The sequence below is a fragment of the Typopeltis vanoorti genome, chromosome 6 (genome assembly GCF_054136105.1).
Source record: "Typopeltis vanoorti isolate ZY-2024b chromosome 6, IOZ_Tvanoo_1.0, whole genome shotgun sequence".
Lineage (NCBI taxonomy): Eukaryota > Metazoa > Arthropoda > Arachnida > Uropygi > Thelyphonidae > Typopeltis > Typopeltis vanoorti.
In genome coordinates, this window is record NC_143554.1 from 93,636,128 (window position 1) to 93,649,991 (window position 13,864).

The 13,864-nt window shown below is 35.8% G+C and overlaps 1 protein-coding gene across 1 annotated transcript in view; it reads left to right on the top strand.

The window, feature by feature from the left end:
- The window catches only part of Septin2 (septin 2), a 128,495-nt gene that overhangs the window by 77,559 nt on the left and 37,072 nt on the right, over positions 1-13,864 (top strand). The window contains exons 5-6 of the mRNA XM_090395031.1: positions 4,035-4,175; positions 8,210-8,327. Of these exons, the coding sequence (XP_090251157.1) occupies positions 4,035-4,175; positions 8,210-8,327 (259 nt within the window). The remainder of the gene's footprint in view (positions 1-4,034; positions 4,176-8,209; positions 8,328-13,864) is intronic.

Sequence of the window (13,864 nt, forward strand, 5' to 3'; positions counted from 1 at the left end):
GTATGAACGCAAATTTAAGGAAGACTGTGAGATTCTTATCAACCTTCCCAATCTGAACAATAATGATGGTCTAAAAGTCCAAAGCATATGGAAGGCACATATTCCATCCACGGAACCTTTCTCCCTAAGAGCTAACTATAAACAGGACTGTAGATAATCCAGAATCCTAAATCTAATATAACAATTGTCATGTTAAAAGTAGGACATCATTATTACTGTAAGAAAACCATCTATATGAAAGAATGTTTCTCTCATGTTATCTTAAATAGAATTTAGCTTTGATGTAGTTTCTAAATAATTAAATTTTAATTTTATCTGTATTTATTTTTTTTATTATATTTTTTTTTCACTAGAGGTCATGCCAGTAGAATAACCAGTGATCAAATCATTGTTTCTTTAGCTTACTGTGTGAAATGTAACTCAGCTTGACCTTGTATATTTGTATATACTCTGGATGATGACCTTAATATGAAAGTCGAAACGTTGGGAAATTAAAATAATTATTTATAACACGGTTGTAAAGTCCATAATTTCTAAAATGGATATAGTTATGTATTCTTAACTTGCTCAACATCATGAGGTGGTGACCATTTGCTTTCAAATTATATGTACACTCTTCTGTTTAGAACAGTCTGAAGACATCACTACCAGACTGAGCCAAGTGCTAAGCTGAAATCTAGCAGGTGCTTGCCATTAATATTAATGCCCTTTTTCTCCAAGTTTTTCCAAACATTTATTCGTTTGGGATGGGATTTATTTCTTACTCAATCCCAGATGTCAGTTCCAGAAATTAGGTTTCCTACAAAAATCAACTTGTTTTTTGTTTTTAATCACCTCTGCCTTTTATGATGATTCAAAAAATTTGTATACTTTCCTAATAGAACCTTCTGTTGGATTTAGATAGAAATGGCTTATTGTCCAATTTCTCAGTTTGAAGTTTGCATGCATCACTTTTTCATATATCTCTGTTTCTTGACTTTAAATTGTTTTCCATTCAAGTAGTTTTTCTTCGTATTGAGGGTTGAATATTATGAAAGACTTTTAATTTGTAGTATTATTGGTATTGGATGACTATTGTTTTTCAGGAAATAACATACTAAAATATTAATTATAATAACTTTAATTAATACTTTCCTATATTTTTGCAATGTTATTTTGCCATCATCAGGGACCACAGAAACAATGATATGTGGCCTGCAGGCACTAACACTTGGACAAATGAAGCTGAAGAAAGTTGGGCCTAGAGTCCTAAATGGCATCCCTAGTGGTCTATATTGGGTTGTCTTGGCCATCGAGCTGAAGATCTGAGGATGAGTGCTTCCCAACAAATTTAGGACAGTCTCCAAATTTGTTGAAGTTTGGAAAATTTTTCAGGACTGAGAGGTTTGAAGAATAGTCTCTCATATTTGTATTTGATGGGTGTTCAAAGCTTCAGCAATTCCTCAATGGGTGTAACGATGTAACTGGATGTAGTCCTTGTGTTCAAAAATTCTGATGTTGGCTGTAGTAGCACAGTTTACAACTACTAGGGGCCTTATTATACACTTGCTAGGTCTAGGGAATGTGGCTGGACCAGAAATCATGATCTTGATTCATCCCTTATCCAAGTATAAGCTAACAATTGGCTTCGTCATGAATATACAAGTGGCTTAGTCATGAAGTATCTTCATGACTAAGCCACTTGTATATAGATGCTAATGACTTCACATTAATTGCCTTAGTATCCTATAATACAAAGCACATCCTTTTGGGTGTGTATGATGCTAAGCATTATGGGAAGGGCTGCTACCTAGACAGCTTTTGATCTTTATGGAGGTATGTTAAAGTAAAAGTATACCACTTCAAAAACTGAGTGATCCTAAAGGATCAATACTAAACTCATCACTTCTACCTGAATCACTCCAGGACAGAAGCCCAGCAGCAGCTCCACTCAGGTGACAGGTGAAAACCTGCCACTGAGCAGAGCATTTCTACTCCACAAAATGCAAGCAAACCTAGAGATTAACATTAATAAACATCACTGGGAGCCAGACCCAGAAGTGATATCAAGGTTGAAGTAATGCAGAAATCATATTTTTCATACACAAATAGTGAAAGGGTGTCACACCTTATTATTAAACTATTCTGGATCAGAGCTAGTTGAATGTTTTTTCACTTGGTTAAGCATTAAATTAAAGATGCCAAGAAATTATATTCTTTGGTTTATCCCTTATCTAAGTGTAAGCAGAGTTTGCACGTGAAGTATCATCACGACTAAGCTACTTTGTATATAGAGGCTAATGACTTCACATTAATTGCCTTAGTATCTCATAATGCTCAGTATGGGAAGAGCAACTATCCAGACCTCTGTTCCATCCAGGCTTCCTTTTCTGCTTAACTCTCCTTTATTCACGAGACCTTTCTAGCCAATGGTTACAATGCTTAGAAGATTAAGAATTGGTTGATTCTGGTACATTTCCTTGTAGTACCTAGTATTGTGTAGTCGTTTCAGCTGGTAAGGCAACATCTGAGATACATAGTGTGCCTGTTAAGTAATGAGATTATTTTTTTTTTTTTTTTACAGGACAGCCGTTTGAATAAAAGTAACAAACATGTTTATAGTTTTAACTGCTAGTGTGTGTTATAATCGCAGGTGTAACTTTTGAGTCGGGTTTTGCAACAGTTTTCATGTGGCAACCATTGAAGTAAGATTGTGTGTGAGTGGAATGTCACTATTTGCATCATGGATCAAAGAGAAGTGATAAAATTTGACTGTAAATTAGGAAAAACTGCGACAGAAGTGTGCCAAGACCTTAAAAAAAAAAAAAAAAATTGACAGCAATGGCTGTCTGAGCTGTGCACAGATGTTCTGCTGGTTTTCAACATTTAAAGAAGTCTGGCGAACGAGCCATGCTGTGGATGGCCAGTTTCTGCATGGACAAATGAAAATGTGGTAAAAGCTAGGAAAATTGTTTCCCATGACAGGCGAATAACTACTTGGTTACTTGCTCTACAGCTTGGTGTCGGTAAGGAAATGGCCAGATTAATCTTAGAAAGAGATTTGCACAAGAAGATGATTTATTTGAGGTTTGTACCACACGTTGACACATGAATAGGGAGAACATCAGGTTGTATGTTGTCAAAATTTTATCCATGCAGTTGATCAAGATCATGATGTGTTGCAAAGAATTGTCACCAGTGATGAAAGTTGGTGTTTTCAGTTTGATCTGAAAACGAAATGTCAGAACATCGAACATCTTCTCCCCAGCAGAAGAAAGTCAGGTTGCAAAAATCACATTATCTTTTATGTCAAGATAATGGTCATTTTTTCGACGCTGTTGGAATTATCCACACTGAATTTGTTCCTGAGCCACAGTGATGAGATTAGGAGTAATGCAATGTCTGCATGCGATGTGTCAGGAAAGAACTGTTCCACAACAACTGGTTTCTGTTGCATTATAATGCATTGATGCACTGTGTGCTGCCTGTGAAGCACTTTCTGGCTTCGAAGTTGATCTGTGTGTGTGATCGAACATCCCTCCCTATTTGGCTGCTGCAGTTTTTCCTCTTCCCAAAGATGAAGTGTGCTTTGAAAAGGGAGTGCTTCAGTGGCATTGAAGACATACAGTGCAGTGTGACCTAGACACTGAAGGAGGTTCCTGTTTATGACTTCCACTGTGCCTTCAAACATCTGTATGACAAATGTAAATGTGTGGAGTTGGAGAGAGATTATTTTTGAATATGTAATTGACAATTCCAAATATAGTTCTTTGTTTTGATATAATAATTTTCTCATTACTTAACAGGCACACTGTGTATTTCTCATGACTTGTCTGGCCCCCACTGTTATCCTCCTATTTAAAGTTACTCAGTCACAACTTTGTCCATTATTGCACATATTTGAATATGGATTACTGGCAGTTTGCTGCTTGTCACATGTTGTTAGTGATGTGTTACTGATGGATTTCATTTATCATGGGATGATTCTAATATTTTGGCTATTATGTTAGTAAAATGTGAGTGTATAATATTTTTTCTTTTTTTTTTTTTTCCAGCTTCAAAGCAATTGTGGACTATATTGATGCTCAGTTTGAAGCATATCTACAAGAAGAACTAAAGATCAAACGTTCACTATCCACATATCATGATACTAGAATCCATATCTGCCTTTATTTCATATGTCCAACTGGTCATGGGTAAGTTACTTCAGGTTTTTTTTTTAAGTTTTGAGTTGGCTGCATAATGCTAGCCTTTTAATGATGTTTCAGTTATAACATTATACTTAAAAAAACAGAGTTAAATTTCAAAATTAATCAAATCCTTTCAGCCTGAAATCTTAAAACCTCAAATTCATTGGCTTTTTGGTGTCTATTTGCATCATGCAAAGGGGGGGGGGGCGCTTAAGGGTCAAAGCCATATAACTGAGAGGAGACCTCCCCATAGCCTTTAAAGGAATGTGGAGAACCGACCAGGGCTTCTGACCTAATGTCCAATTCTCACCTCATGGTGCACCCTGTTAGGTATCTACCTGGAAACTGAACGAACAAGAATGGGCTGGCAATTTGGGATTTAGCTGACCAAATTGTATTCTTATTGGCTTAAACCAAAATATAGAATGATGGTACAACATAACAGAATATCATGCCGGCTGGGGCATTCCCCAGTTAAACAAGGCCCCCGATGTTTTCGCCAGGGAACCAGGGCAAACAGTGAAAAGCCAGCTACTGGAACAAATCTGAAAAACACTCCAAATTAACATCACCAGAGTTTAAAGATCGGTTCTATCAACATCAGAAGCCTGAATGACAAAGAAATGGAGATAGCTGAGTAATTAGATAAGTACCAGATCGACATAATACGGGTGACTGAAACAAAAAAAGACAAAAACTGGTGAGATCTTTCTGAGCAATAAATACAAAATGTTATATTCAAGCAATGACAATCAAAGAAAAGGAGTAGCCATAGTATTCAACACTAAATAAGAGGCTAATCTTCTTCAATGGCAGGCAGTCTCAGGTAGAGTTATGTGGGCAAATATCACAATGGAGAACTGGACAATGAGACTTATTTATGGCTACACAAGGTTCTACTAAAGTAGAAGTGGAGGAATTTTTTTTTTAGGCTTTAGAGAAAGCAACTGACACAACAAAAAGGGAAAAGTTGGTCCTTGTTGGGGATCTAAATAGCAGAGTAGGAAGTGATTGTCAGACATACAAAAATATTTTGAGAAAATTTGGTTAAAAGAGCAAAGCTAATAATAATAGCAAATGCCTGTTGGATTTCTGCTCAGGACATGGACTGGTTACTACTAACACCATGTTCCAACATAAAAATGTGCACACATTCACATGGAAAGAAGAGGCAAGGAATAAGAAAAGTCTCATTGACTATGTTATTGTTGATAGTGATGTTTTCTCCCTGGTGCAGGACACCAGAGTGTACAGAGGATTTGAAATTGGAAGTGATCACTATTTAGTCTTGAGCAGGATAAAATTGAATTTCATATTGAAAAGAATAACATGTAAGAAAGTTTTAAAGCGAATAAAAGTTGAGCAGCTCTCAGGTGTGAACTGTAAACTAAAATACACAAAGATTATTGAAGAAAAAATGAAAGAGTTTGAGAAAAGGAACCAAACCTTCCAGATTCAGTTGACAAGCCTTGAAGAAAATCCTGATTAAGCCAGAGAGGCATGAGGTGAGTTTGTCTGTAAGGATAGAAAAATCAAAACTCCATGGTGGACACAAGAAGTTAAAGAGGCAGTGAAGGAAAAGAAGAAAGCATATCAAACGTTCCTGGCAAATAAGTCAGCTTGTGCTTATAGGGAATACAGAGACAAATGTAAGAAAGCTAAACACTGTGTAAAACTAGCTAAATAAAAGTCATGGGAAGACTTTTAAGAACATAGAAAATAAATATCAAGAAGGTGGCAAGATATTCTGGAGGTTGAAGGTTGTTGAAGAAGCTCAGAAATGGAGGAAAGACTGCTGTAAAAGGAATTAGAGATATAAAGGTGACATAAAAATTGGAGAAAAAGATATCCTTGAAGTATGGAGTAATTACTTCGAAAAATTGCTAAATGAAACAAACAGTAATAGCACAGTGGTAAACAAACACTCAGGAATATGTATTCATACTTGAAGTAGAAAAAGCCATCAAAGGACTGAAATGTGGAAAGGCTGCAGGAGTAGATGATATTCGACCAGAAATGCTCAAGTATGGAGGTATCAAAGTCTTACAATGGCTGCACTGCATAATTCAGAAGGCCTGGACAGCGGGACGAATTCCCGATGATTGGAGTAGCTCTCATAGTGCCTATATATAAAAAGGGAAATAAAACTGAATGTGAGAATTACAGAGGTATTTCCCTACTGAGTGTTCCTGGCAAGATTTATGCAAGTATACTTGAGAAAACGGTTGAGAAGAATTGTGGAAGAAAAGCTTGGTGAAGAACAAGCTGGATTCAGGCCAAATAGAGGCTGTCAGGATCAGATCTTCACTTTACGACATATTATAACAAAGATCTGTATTCACGTTTTGTCGATCTGGAAAAGGCATATGACAAGGTGCCAAGAGATAAACTATTCAATACGCTACAGTTATACGGTGTCAATGGAGCATTATATCAAGCAATACTTAGTCTTTATTTGAGTTGTAAGTCAGCATTTATAATTGAAGGAAGTACAGCTTCCTTCAATTATAAAATGATTTAATGTTAAATCTGGTGTCAGACAAGGATGAACATTATCCCCTTTGTCATTCATTATCTATATGGATCACATTATGAATGAAAGTGGTATTAAACCTGATATCAAAATTGGAGATGTTAATATCAGCTCTTTGCTTTATACAGATGATGTTATACATCTAAATAAATCTGCTACAAGTTTGCAAGATTCCCTGACTAAATTGAATAACTGTTGTAATAGAATGGTGTGAAAGTCAGCAATAACGAGACAAAGATAATGAAAATAGGCAGAAGCATTGAAAAGGTCAACGGTGTTGTGATGGAAAACCTGTGGAACAAGTAAAACATTTCAGCTACTTAGGCATGATTTTTAGTGAATATCGTAAATTAAATATGGAAATAGACAACAAAATCAACAAAGCTGGTATGGTAGGAAGTCAATTGAATTAATTCATATGGAATAAGAGAGAAATTAGTCGGAACACTAAATTAGCTGTATACAAGACAGTGTTTAAACCAGTTTTAACTTATGGATCTGAGAGCTGGGTCAGAAATAAAACACTTGACCAAAGACTAGAGACCGCAGATATGAGAGTCCTGAGAAAGATTAGAGGTGTGAACAGATGGCATCAGTGGCAATATCATATTAAAAACGAGGATATTAGGAAAGAACTTGACATTGTCAGCATCCAGGAATGCATTAGCAGAGCTAATCTTGGGTGTATGATCTATTAAACAGAATGGGAGAGGGAAGATTAGTAAAACAAGTGTTCTCTGCCAGGTTGGCAGGAAAACAACCCAGAGGAAGACCAAGATATAGGTGGATTGATGCGGTAAAAAGTGCCTTAGACGATAGAAATATAAGATTTGATAATGTTGGCATCTTGAGAAGTAAAAGAGTGATTTGGAGGAAAATCGTAGATAGGAAGTTAGTATTGATGCAAATTTTTCATGGAGTACTATCATATCCTGTACACCCCTTGAGGGTACATGGCAGGAATTTGATGATGATATTGTTGAAAGGGATAAACTTCAGCTTTTCTGGGAACCTCAGCTCAAATTTTGTTGCATTATAGAGCATATCAAATAATACTTATGTGTAAAATTAATACAGTTAATGAATTTTTAATAAACCATGCTTCTTCAGTTATGCCATTGAGTTGTTTTATGTATAACATCATGCTGCTGCTATTGTTTCATATCAATCAATTGTTCGCATTCAACGTTGTAATTAACTATCGTCGCCACTGATGATGGCCTGTCATATTCAGACTGAACGATATGGCTTTAAATAAATATTATTACTTATTTCCTTTTGTTTTTTTCATGTCAATTAAAGAAACCTCAATGGCACAAGTATCTTTTAAAGAACATGACGTTAAAAATTTTTATTTCTTTCTCCTTAGCTTTTTTTTGCCTATCCATGTACTAATTTACTATAGGTTGAATAGCCTTCTCGTGTGTGTGTGTGTGTGTGATTAATATTAGAATTATGTATATAGTTTAAACACTAATGAATTTCTTTTTATGGAATTTGTTTTCAGACTGAAGTCTATTGACCTTGTGTGCATGAAGAAGTTAGATAGCAAAGTAAACATCATTCCTATTATTGCCAAAGCTGACACCATATCCAAAACAGAATTACAAAGATTTAAAATTAAGGTATGTTTTGCAAACAAGTATTTATTATTCAGATATATTGATGTACACAATGTGCCTATTAAATAAAAAGACAAAATTCATATAATTAAAATTAAAACCAACTACAGGGAAAAAAATTATTTTCAATATAATGTGCTCATAATGCATTGTTTACATCATTTAAAAGGCATCTAAAAGGGTAGCATTGAGCTTGGCATTCAGACTCTTTTTGGATGACATCCACTGAGTTGAACAGCTTTTGAATTTCATTTTCACTTTCAGAAACAGTTTGGGTATTTGAGCTCTGATGGATTTGGAAGTGGAGACTCATGTTTAATGTACAATGTGCAGGCTCATTGTCATGCTGCAGCCTATTTGATATTACCCCCCCCCCCCATCTTACCTCGTGTCAATTCAGGTGTTGCAATGATGCTAAGATAATCTTTGATAAACTTTTAATCATTGGGCCATCTAGAACAAATTCCTTATGAACAATTCCATGAATATTGAAAAAAAAATCACCATTCTTTTAATTCCAGACTTCTGCAGTTGAACCTTTTGCTGTCTTGGAAATGTTGGTTATTGCCATTCCATGCTTTGCCATTTCATTTCTAATGATATTGGAAGCATTAGGATTAATCACCAATCACATTCTTTTTAAAATGGTACAACCTTGGCAGTGATTTTTGACACCAGGCACTAACACCAACTCATTGTCTGCACAAAAACTAATAAAGCTGTTGCAACACTCATGCTCATTGGAAACAGCAGGAGTGTTGTACACTATAGTGGTTAAAATGGTATACTGTTTTGCCCAATTCTGTTTAGTGATTACACTTGGTGTAGTCACTAAATAGTCTATACTCACTCAGTGTTCACACAAGAACTAATAAAGCAATTGCAACACTCATGCTTGTTGAATACACACCATAGTGATTAAAGTGATATGCCAGTTCTATCTACAATAAGCCTGTTAAAAATCCTGTCTCATTATTTACTGGGCACACTGTGTATGCATATTGCCAGATCTCATGGAGAGGACAAAAAAAAAGTGTGAGAAATTTTGTGTGGATTTATTCAGATGAATTATAATGATTTAATTATATTTCATGTTAGTACAAGAAATCTCCCCCCCCCCCATGAGGTTAATGATATTTACGTATTGAAGATTGCATCTCCCTTAAATGAATGTCTCTGTAAAATCTTATATAGACAGAATTTTTAGATTAGATTCTTTCTATACCGATTTTACTTAGGAATTCAAATTAATTTAACATACTTATAATTTTGGTTAATATTTAACTATTGATTTGCTGTACAACAACAAAAGACAAAGAAGAAATGTCTGAATGAATTGTAACAATAGATTGTTAAGACAAAGAAATATCCCAGACGGGATTAAGAATAAGACCTAAGACCGTCGCACGCACATACAAAGGTCAAGAATGTACTGGGTTTCCCACCTTAATGCAGCGATCTAAAAAGTGGGGAAAAATACCTCTATGAATACCCAGGGGAATAAAATAGTAGCAAGATGACATTGAGAGAGCAGGACACACAGACATGGGGAAGAGAAGCTTTTTTTGAGGAAGGTCAGTCATCATGAAGAGGGTTCATTGTGGAGAAGGTCAGCCATAGCTAGCTAGAAGACCGCTTAGGAGGAGAGGTTGTTTCGATGGTCGTCCCTGGATAAGTTCGATTTCGCCCAGTTTCTGTTCCGACTCCCGGTTTGAGTATGTCCTGCCAATTCTAGGTCAAGGGACCTCGTTCCAGCCAACAGATGCTCAAAGATGCTAGATGGGTCGTTTATGCAGTGTAGAAAGCAAGTTCTGGTTTCGATGGTCGTCGCTGGATAAGTTCGATTTCGCCCAGTTTCTGTTCCGACTCCCGGTTTGAGTATGTCCTGCCGATTCTAGGTCAAGGGACCTCGTTCCAGCCAACAGATGCTCAAAGATGCTAGATGGGTCGTTTATGCAGTGTAGAAAGCAAGCTCTGGATTTCTAGCCGCCAAGGTTCCTGATTATCTCTGCCAGTGGAAATGCCCTCGTCGATAACGGAAAACGGTGTCCGTGTGCGTGTACGCAATATTGGAAGAAGATGATAATGATCTCAAGGATCTACTGATGTGGACTAGATGACTAAATACCAAGTAAGGTCTATTATATGTGATTTAACTAGAGGCAGAGATTGCTCTAGCTCTTTTTTTTTTTTGTTAATGTTACTTCAGGACTGAAGGCAATTAGCTAACCATTGAGAATTAACTTGCTTAGTTGTGTGAGATAAGTTAGCGTTGTTACAAGATGAAAGTTAACGTGCGTAATGTTATTTATTGTCTAAGCTTGCCTGTGGTATAGTATGTGAAGGTCTGTTGTTTTGTATGAATTAAGTGTAGGCACAAATATTACCTTAGTCTGTTTACTTAAAGGAGAATTGTTGAACTAGATTGGATAATTTACAATCTAAGTTAATATTGCTGAGAAGTATAGAGTCGGGAAAAAGATTGTGTGCTTAGTGTTAACTTCATTGTGCTTTAATTAGCATGAATAAGTTGTTTTGTTTGTCAAATAACTTTCCTGATTCCTATATACCAATGCACTTCTCATAAAAAGACCGAACCTGTGTGACCTAGGGAGCTAAGTAGCCACGACTGAAGAATAGAGTATTGCATTGCTTGATATAGCGATAAGTTAAAAGATAATTCCGTGCTTTGCTGAGTGTTTTTCTAATAGTCTTATCTGTGATTTTTTAGAAATCAATATAGAAAAACGCTTACTGTTTAGACCAATGGTCGATATCGACCCCCAGGGGTCAAAATAACATTGTTAGGGGTCGATAGAAAAATATAAGACATCATTGTACGGGTAATATTTAATTTGGTTAACTTGGATTACCTCCATCCTGAATGACAATGCAATTAAGAGTGAATCGTGGGAACAGTGACATGAATAGGACCTGTAAGATGGAGCAAGGTCATGAAAATAGTTAGAGGCCAATCAAGTAGGCCAAAATGACGTATTTACCAATAAACGGATGTTTGTGGTTCCTGCGTGGCGGGAGCGAGATTGCAACACCTGCGCGGTTCTTATTTACTTACACGTATTCAATCCCAGTCTCATTTTTGCGCATCGACATACAAGTGAGCGTTAATGTTCTAAAATTCATCAACATACATATTATAATTCAATCGTTATTCATTCACGAACTAAACTTCTCTATGTTGAAGAGTTGAGCAGGACTGGTAGTAATACCAGGGATATTAATACCAGTAGTTGATTAATATCACTAGTATTACTAGTGATAGTAGTAGTAATAGTAATATAATAATATATACTATATTATACATACAATAAACACTGTAACTATAAAATAAACAATCTAAAAACTCGCATAAGCATCTTTTTTTGCTTGTCCTATTATAATTACATAATAGTAAAATAGAGGGGGTCGATAAAAAGTCAAACTCTTGAAGGGGTCACCGGTCAAATAAGTTTGGTGACCCCTGGTTTAGACAAAGGGATTGACTCCAGCCAGAAGCAATTCCTATGTCATAAAAATTCGTGCACGTGAATAAGCATAGTTACGACATTGAGAAAAAAAAATGGGGTCTAATTGAGTGAAAGGATTAACTGTAGTAGACTAAATCAAGCAATAGATTAAGAACAATGGAGTCATGACTGTTAAGTATAAAGAGTTAAGTGAGTTAAAATAAACAAGATAAGTATAAATTTTGAATGAAGTATACCATCAACTTAAAGAAAATTAGTATCATATATATTACAATGGTGCAGACGACACATTTTTACACTCTAAATAGATACTCATTTCTGAATTGCTCTTCAGAATCATAGCATCATAAGCTGTCATGTGAACTTCCACCAATTCTCTTTCAGATCACATACCACTTGACTTACCTTTTTTTTTTATGATAAGCCTGTTAAAACACCAGTTGCTAATTAAGAGTGATGTACTGCATTGTTCTGTCAAATTATGAACTGGCACTATAGCAGACATTTTGAACAGGCTGTAATTGACATATGTTGATAAAGAGCCATCCACAATCACATGTAATGTGTGACCAGAGAAAACTGGAAATCTAGTTACAGAAGAGAGAAATAAGATGATCTTACTTAATAGGCTTCTGTCAAGATGCTCTTTTTAGATGTTCCAAGAGCAATCACTTCATTTTCTTCAGAATTTTTCAAGAAGTTTGTACAGTGATTAGTAGCATAAACAAGATTCTCTGATTGAAAATGGTAAAATCCATGATGGTGATTTTTTAATTGAAAAACTTTCAGGTAGATTAAATTGTGTAGTTAAGCATTACATATAGTTTTTAAACATTTTTCCTAACCTTTTTAATCATAAAGAATGTGATTATGAATTTTGTATGCAAGATCATTTTCTCTCTCTCTCTCTGCTTGCACATATGTTCATGTGTTATCTTCCTAAATTGTGGAGGCCACATACTACACACACACACACACACACACACACACACACACACACACACACACACACCAGCTATCGTACTTATTCTTGAATTCATTCACATCGCTTGCACTCACAGCATCCAAAGGCAATCCATTGCAATCACACACCACTATTTTTGGCAAACTATCAGATCTAACCACATGACCCAGTCACTGGAGCTGTTTTTGATGTATTTTTGTGATATTTTTTGTCTTCTGGTAATTGATCAGATTTTACTCTTAAACTTGCACATTTCTCATGTGCAGTATATGGTATCTTCAAAAGTTTTCTCTAACACTTCATCTTGAAGGCTTATGATCTTTTCTCATCTTCCCTTACCAATGCCCAACTCTCACTTCCATATAGCAGGATGGGGTTAACAAGGGTGTCGATGTGGTAGTCTTGTGATTAACTGCATTTTATTGTACTTCCATAAGCAATTGGAGTGGCAGCAGCTGCTTTAGCAGTGCACACTTGACTATCCTGTTTGGACTGGCTGCTCTTTGTTGTACATTTTCCAAGTAAATGAATCTTTCTTCTAATTTTCCATTATTGACTAGAATTTTGATAGGCTCTTGCCCATATAGAAATTAGCTATAGAAGGGGAGGAGGTACCCATTGCAATCTATTCCCACTGTTTTCCCTTCCATAAGAAGTAACTTGAATACATGTTGAATATGAATAATTCAGTTATGTCAGGAAAGAAATGTGGATTAAGTCAAGGTATATTAGTGATAGTGAAGTAATATTGAAACTGGCTATACAATGCAAGTATTTTTCAAGTTAGATTTTTTATTAATGTTTTAAAGCATAGAGAATTTTTAATAGTTGCCTGTGTATGGGGGGGGGGGGATTTAGATAAAGGTTTGGCTGTCTATGTTAGGACAAATTCTTGACAAAGTTAATAAGATTAGTAAGAACAAAGGACTTCAGCTCAAAACTAGCAAGACAAAGATTATGGTTCTCAAAGAAATGCAGACAGGGAAGCTCCTGAGAAACTCAAGTTCAAGATTCATTATCAGTGTGAAGAATTGCTGTTCAGAAGACATCAGAAGATTAGGAATGACTAAAACAACAGTCAGAGACTT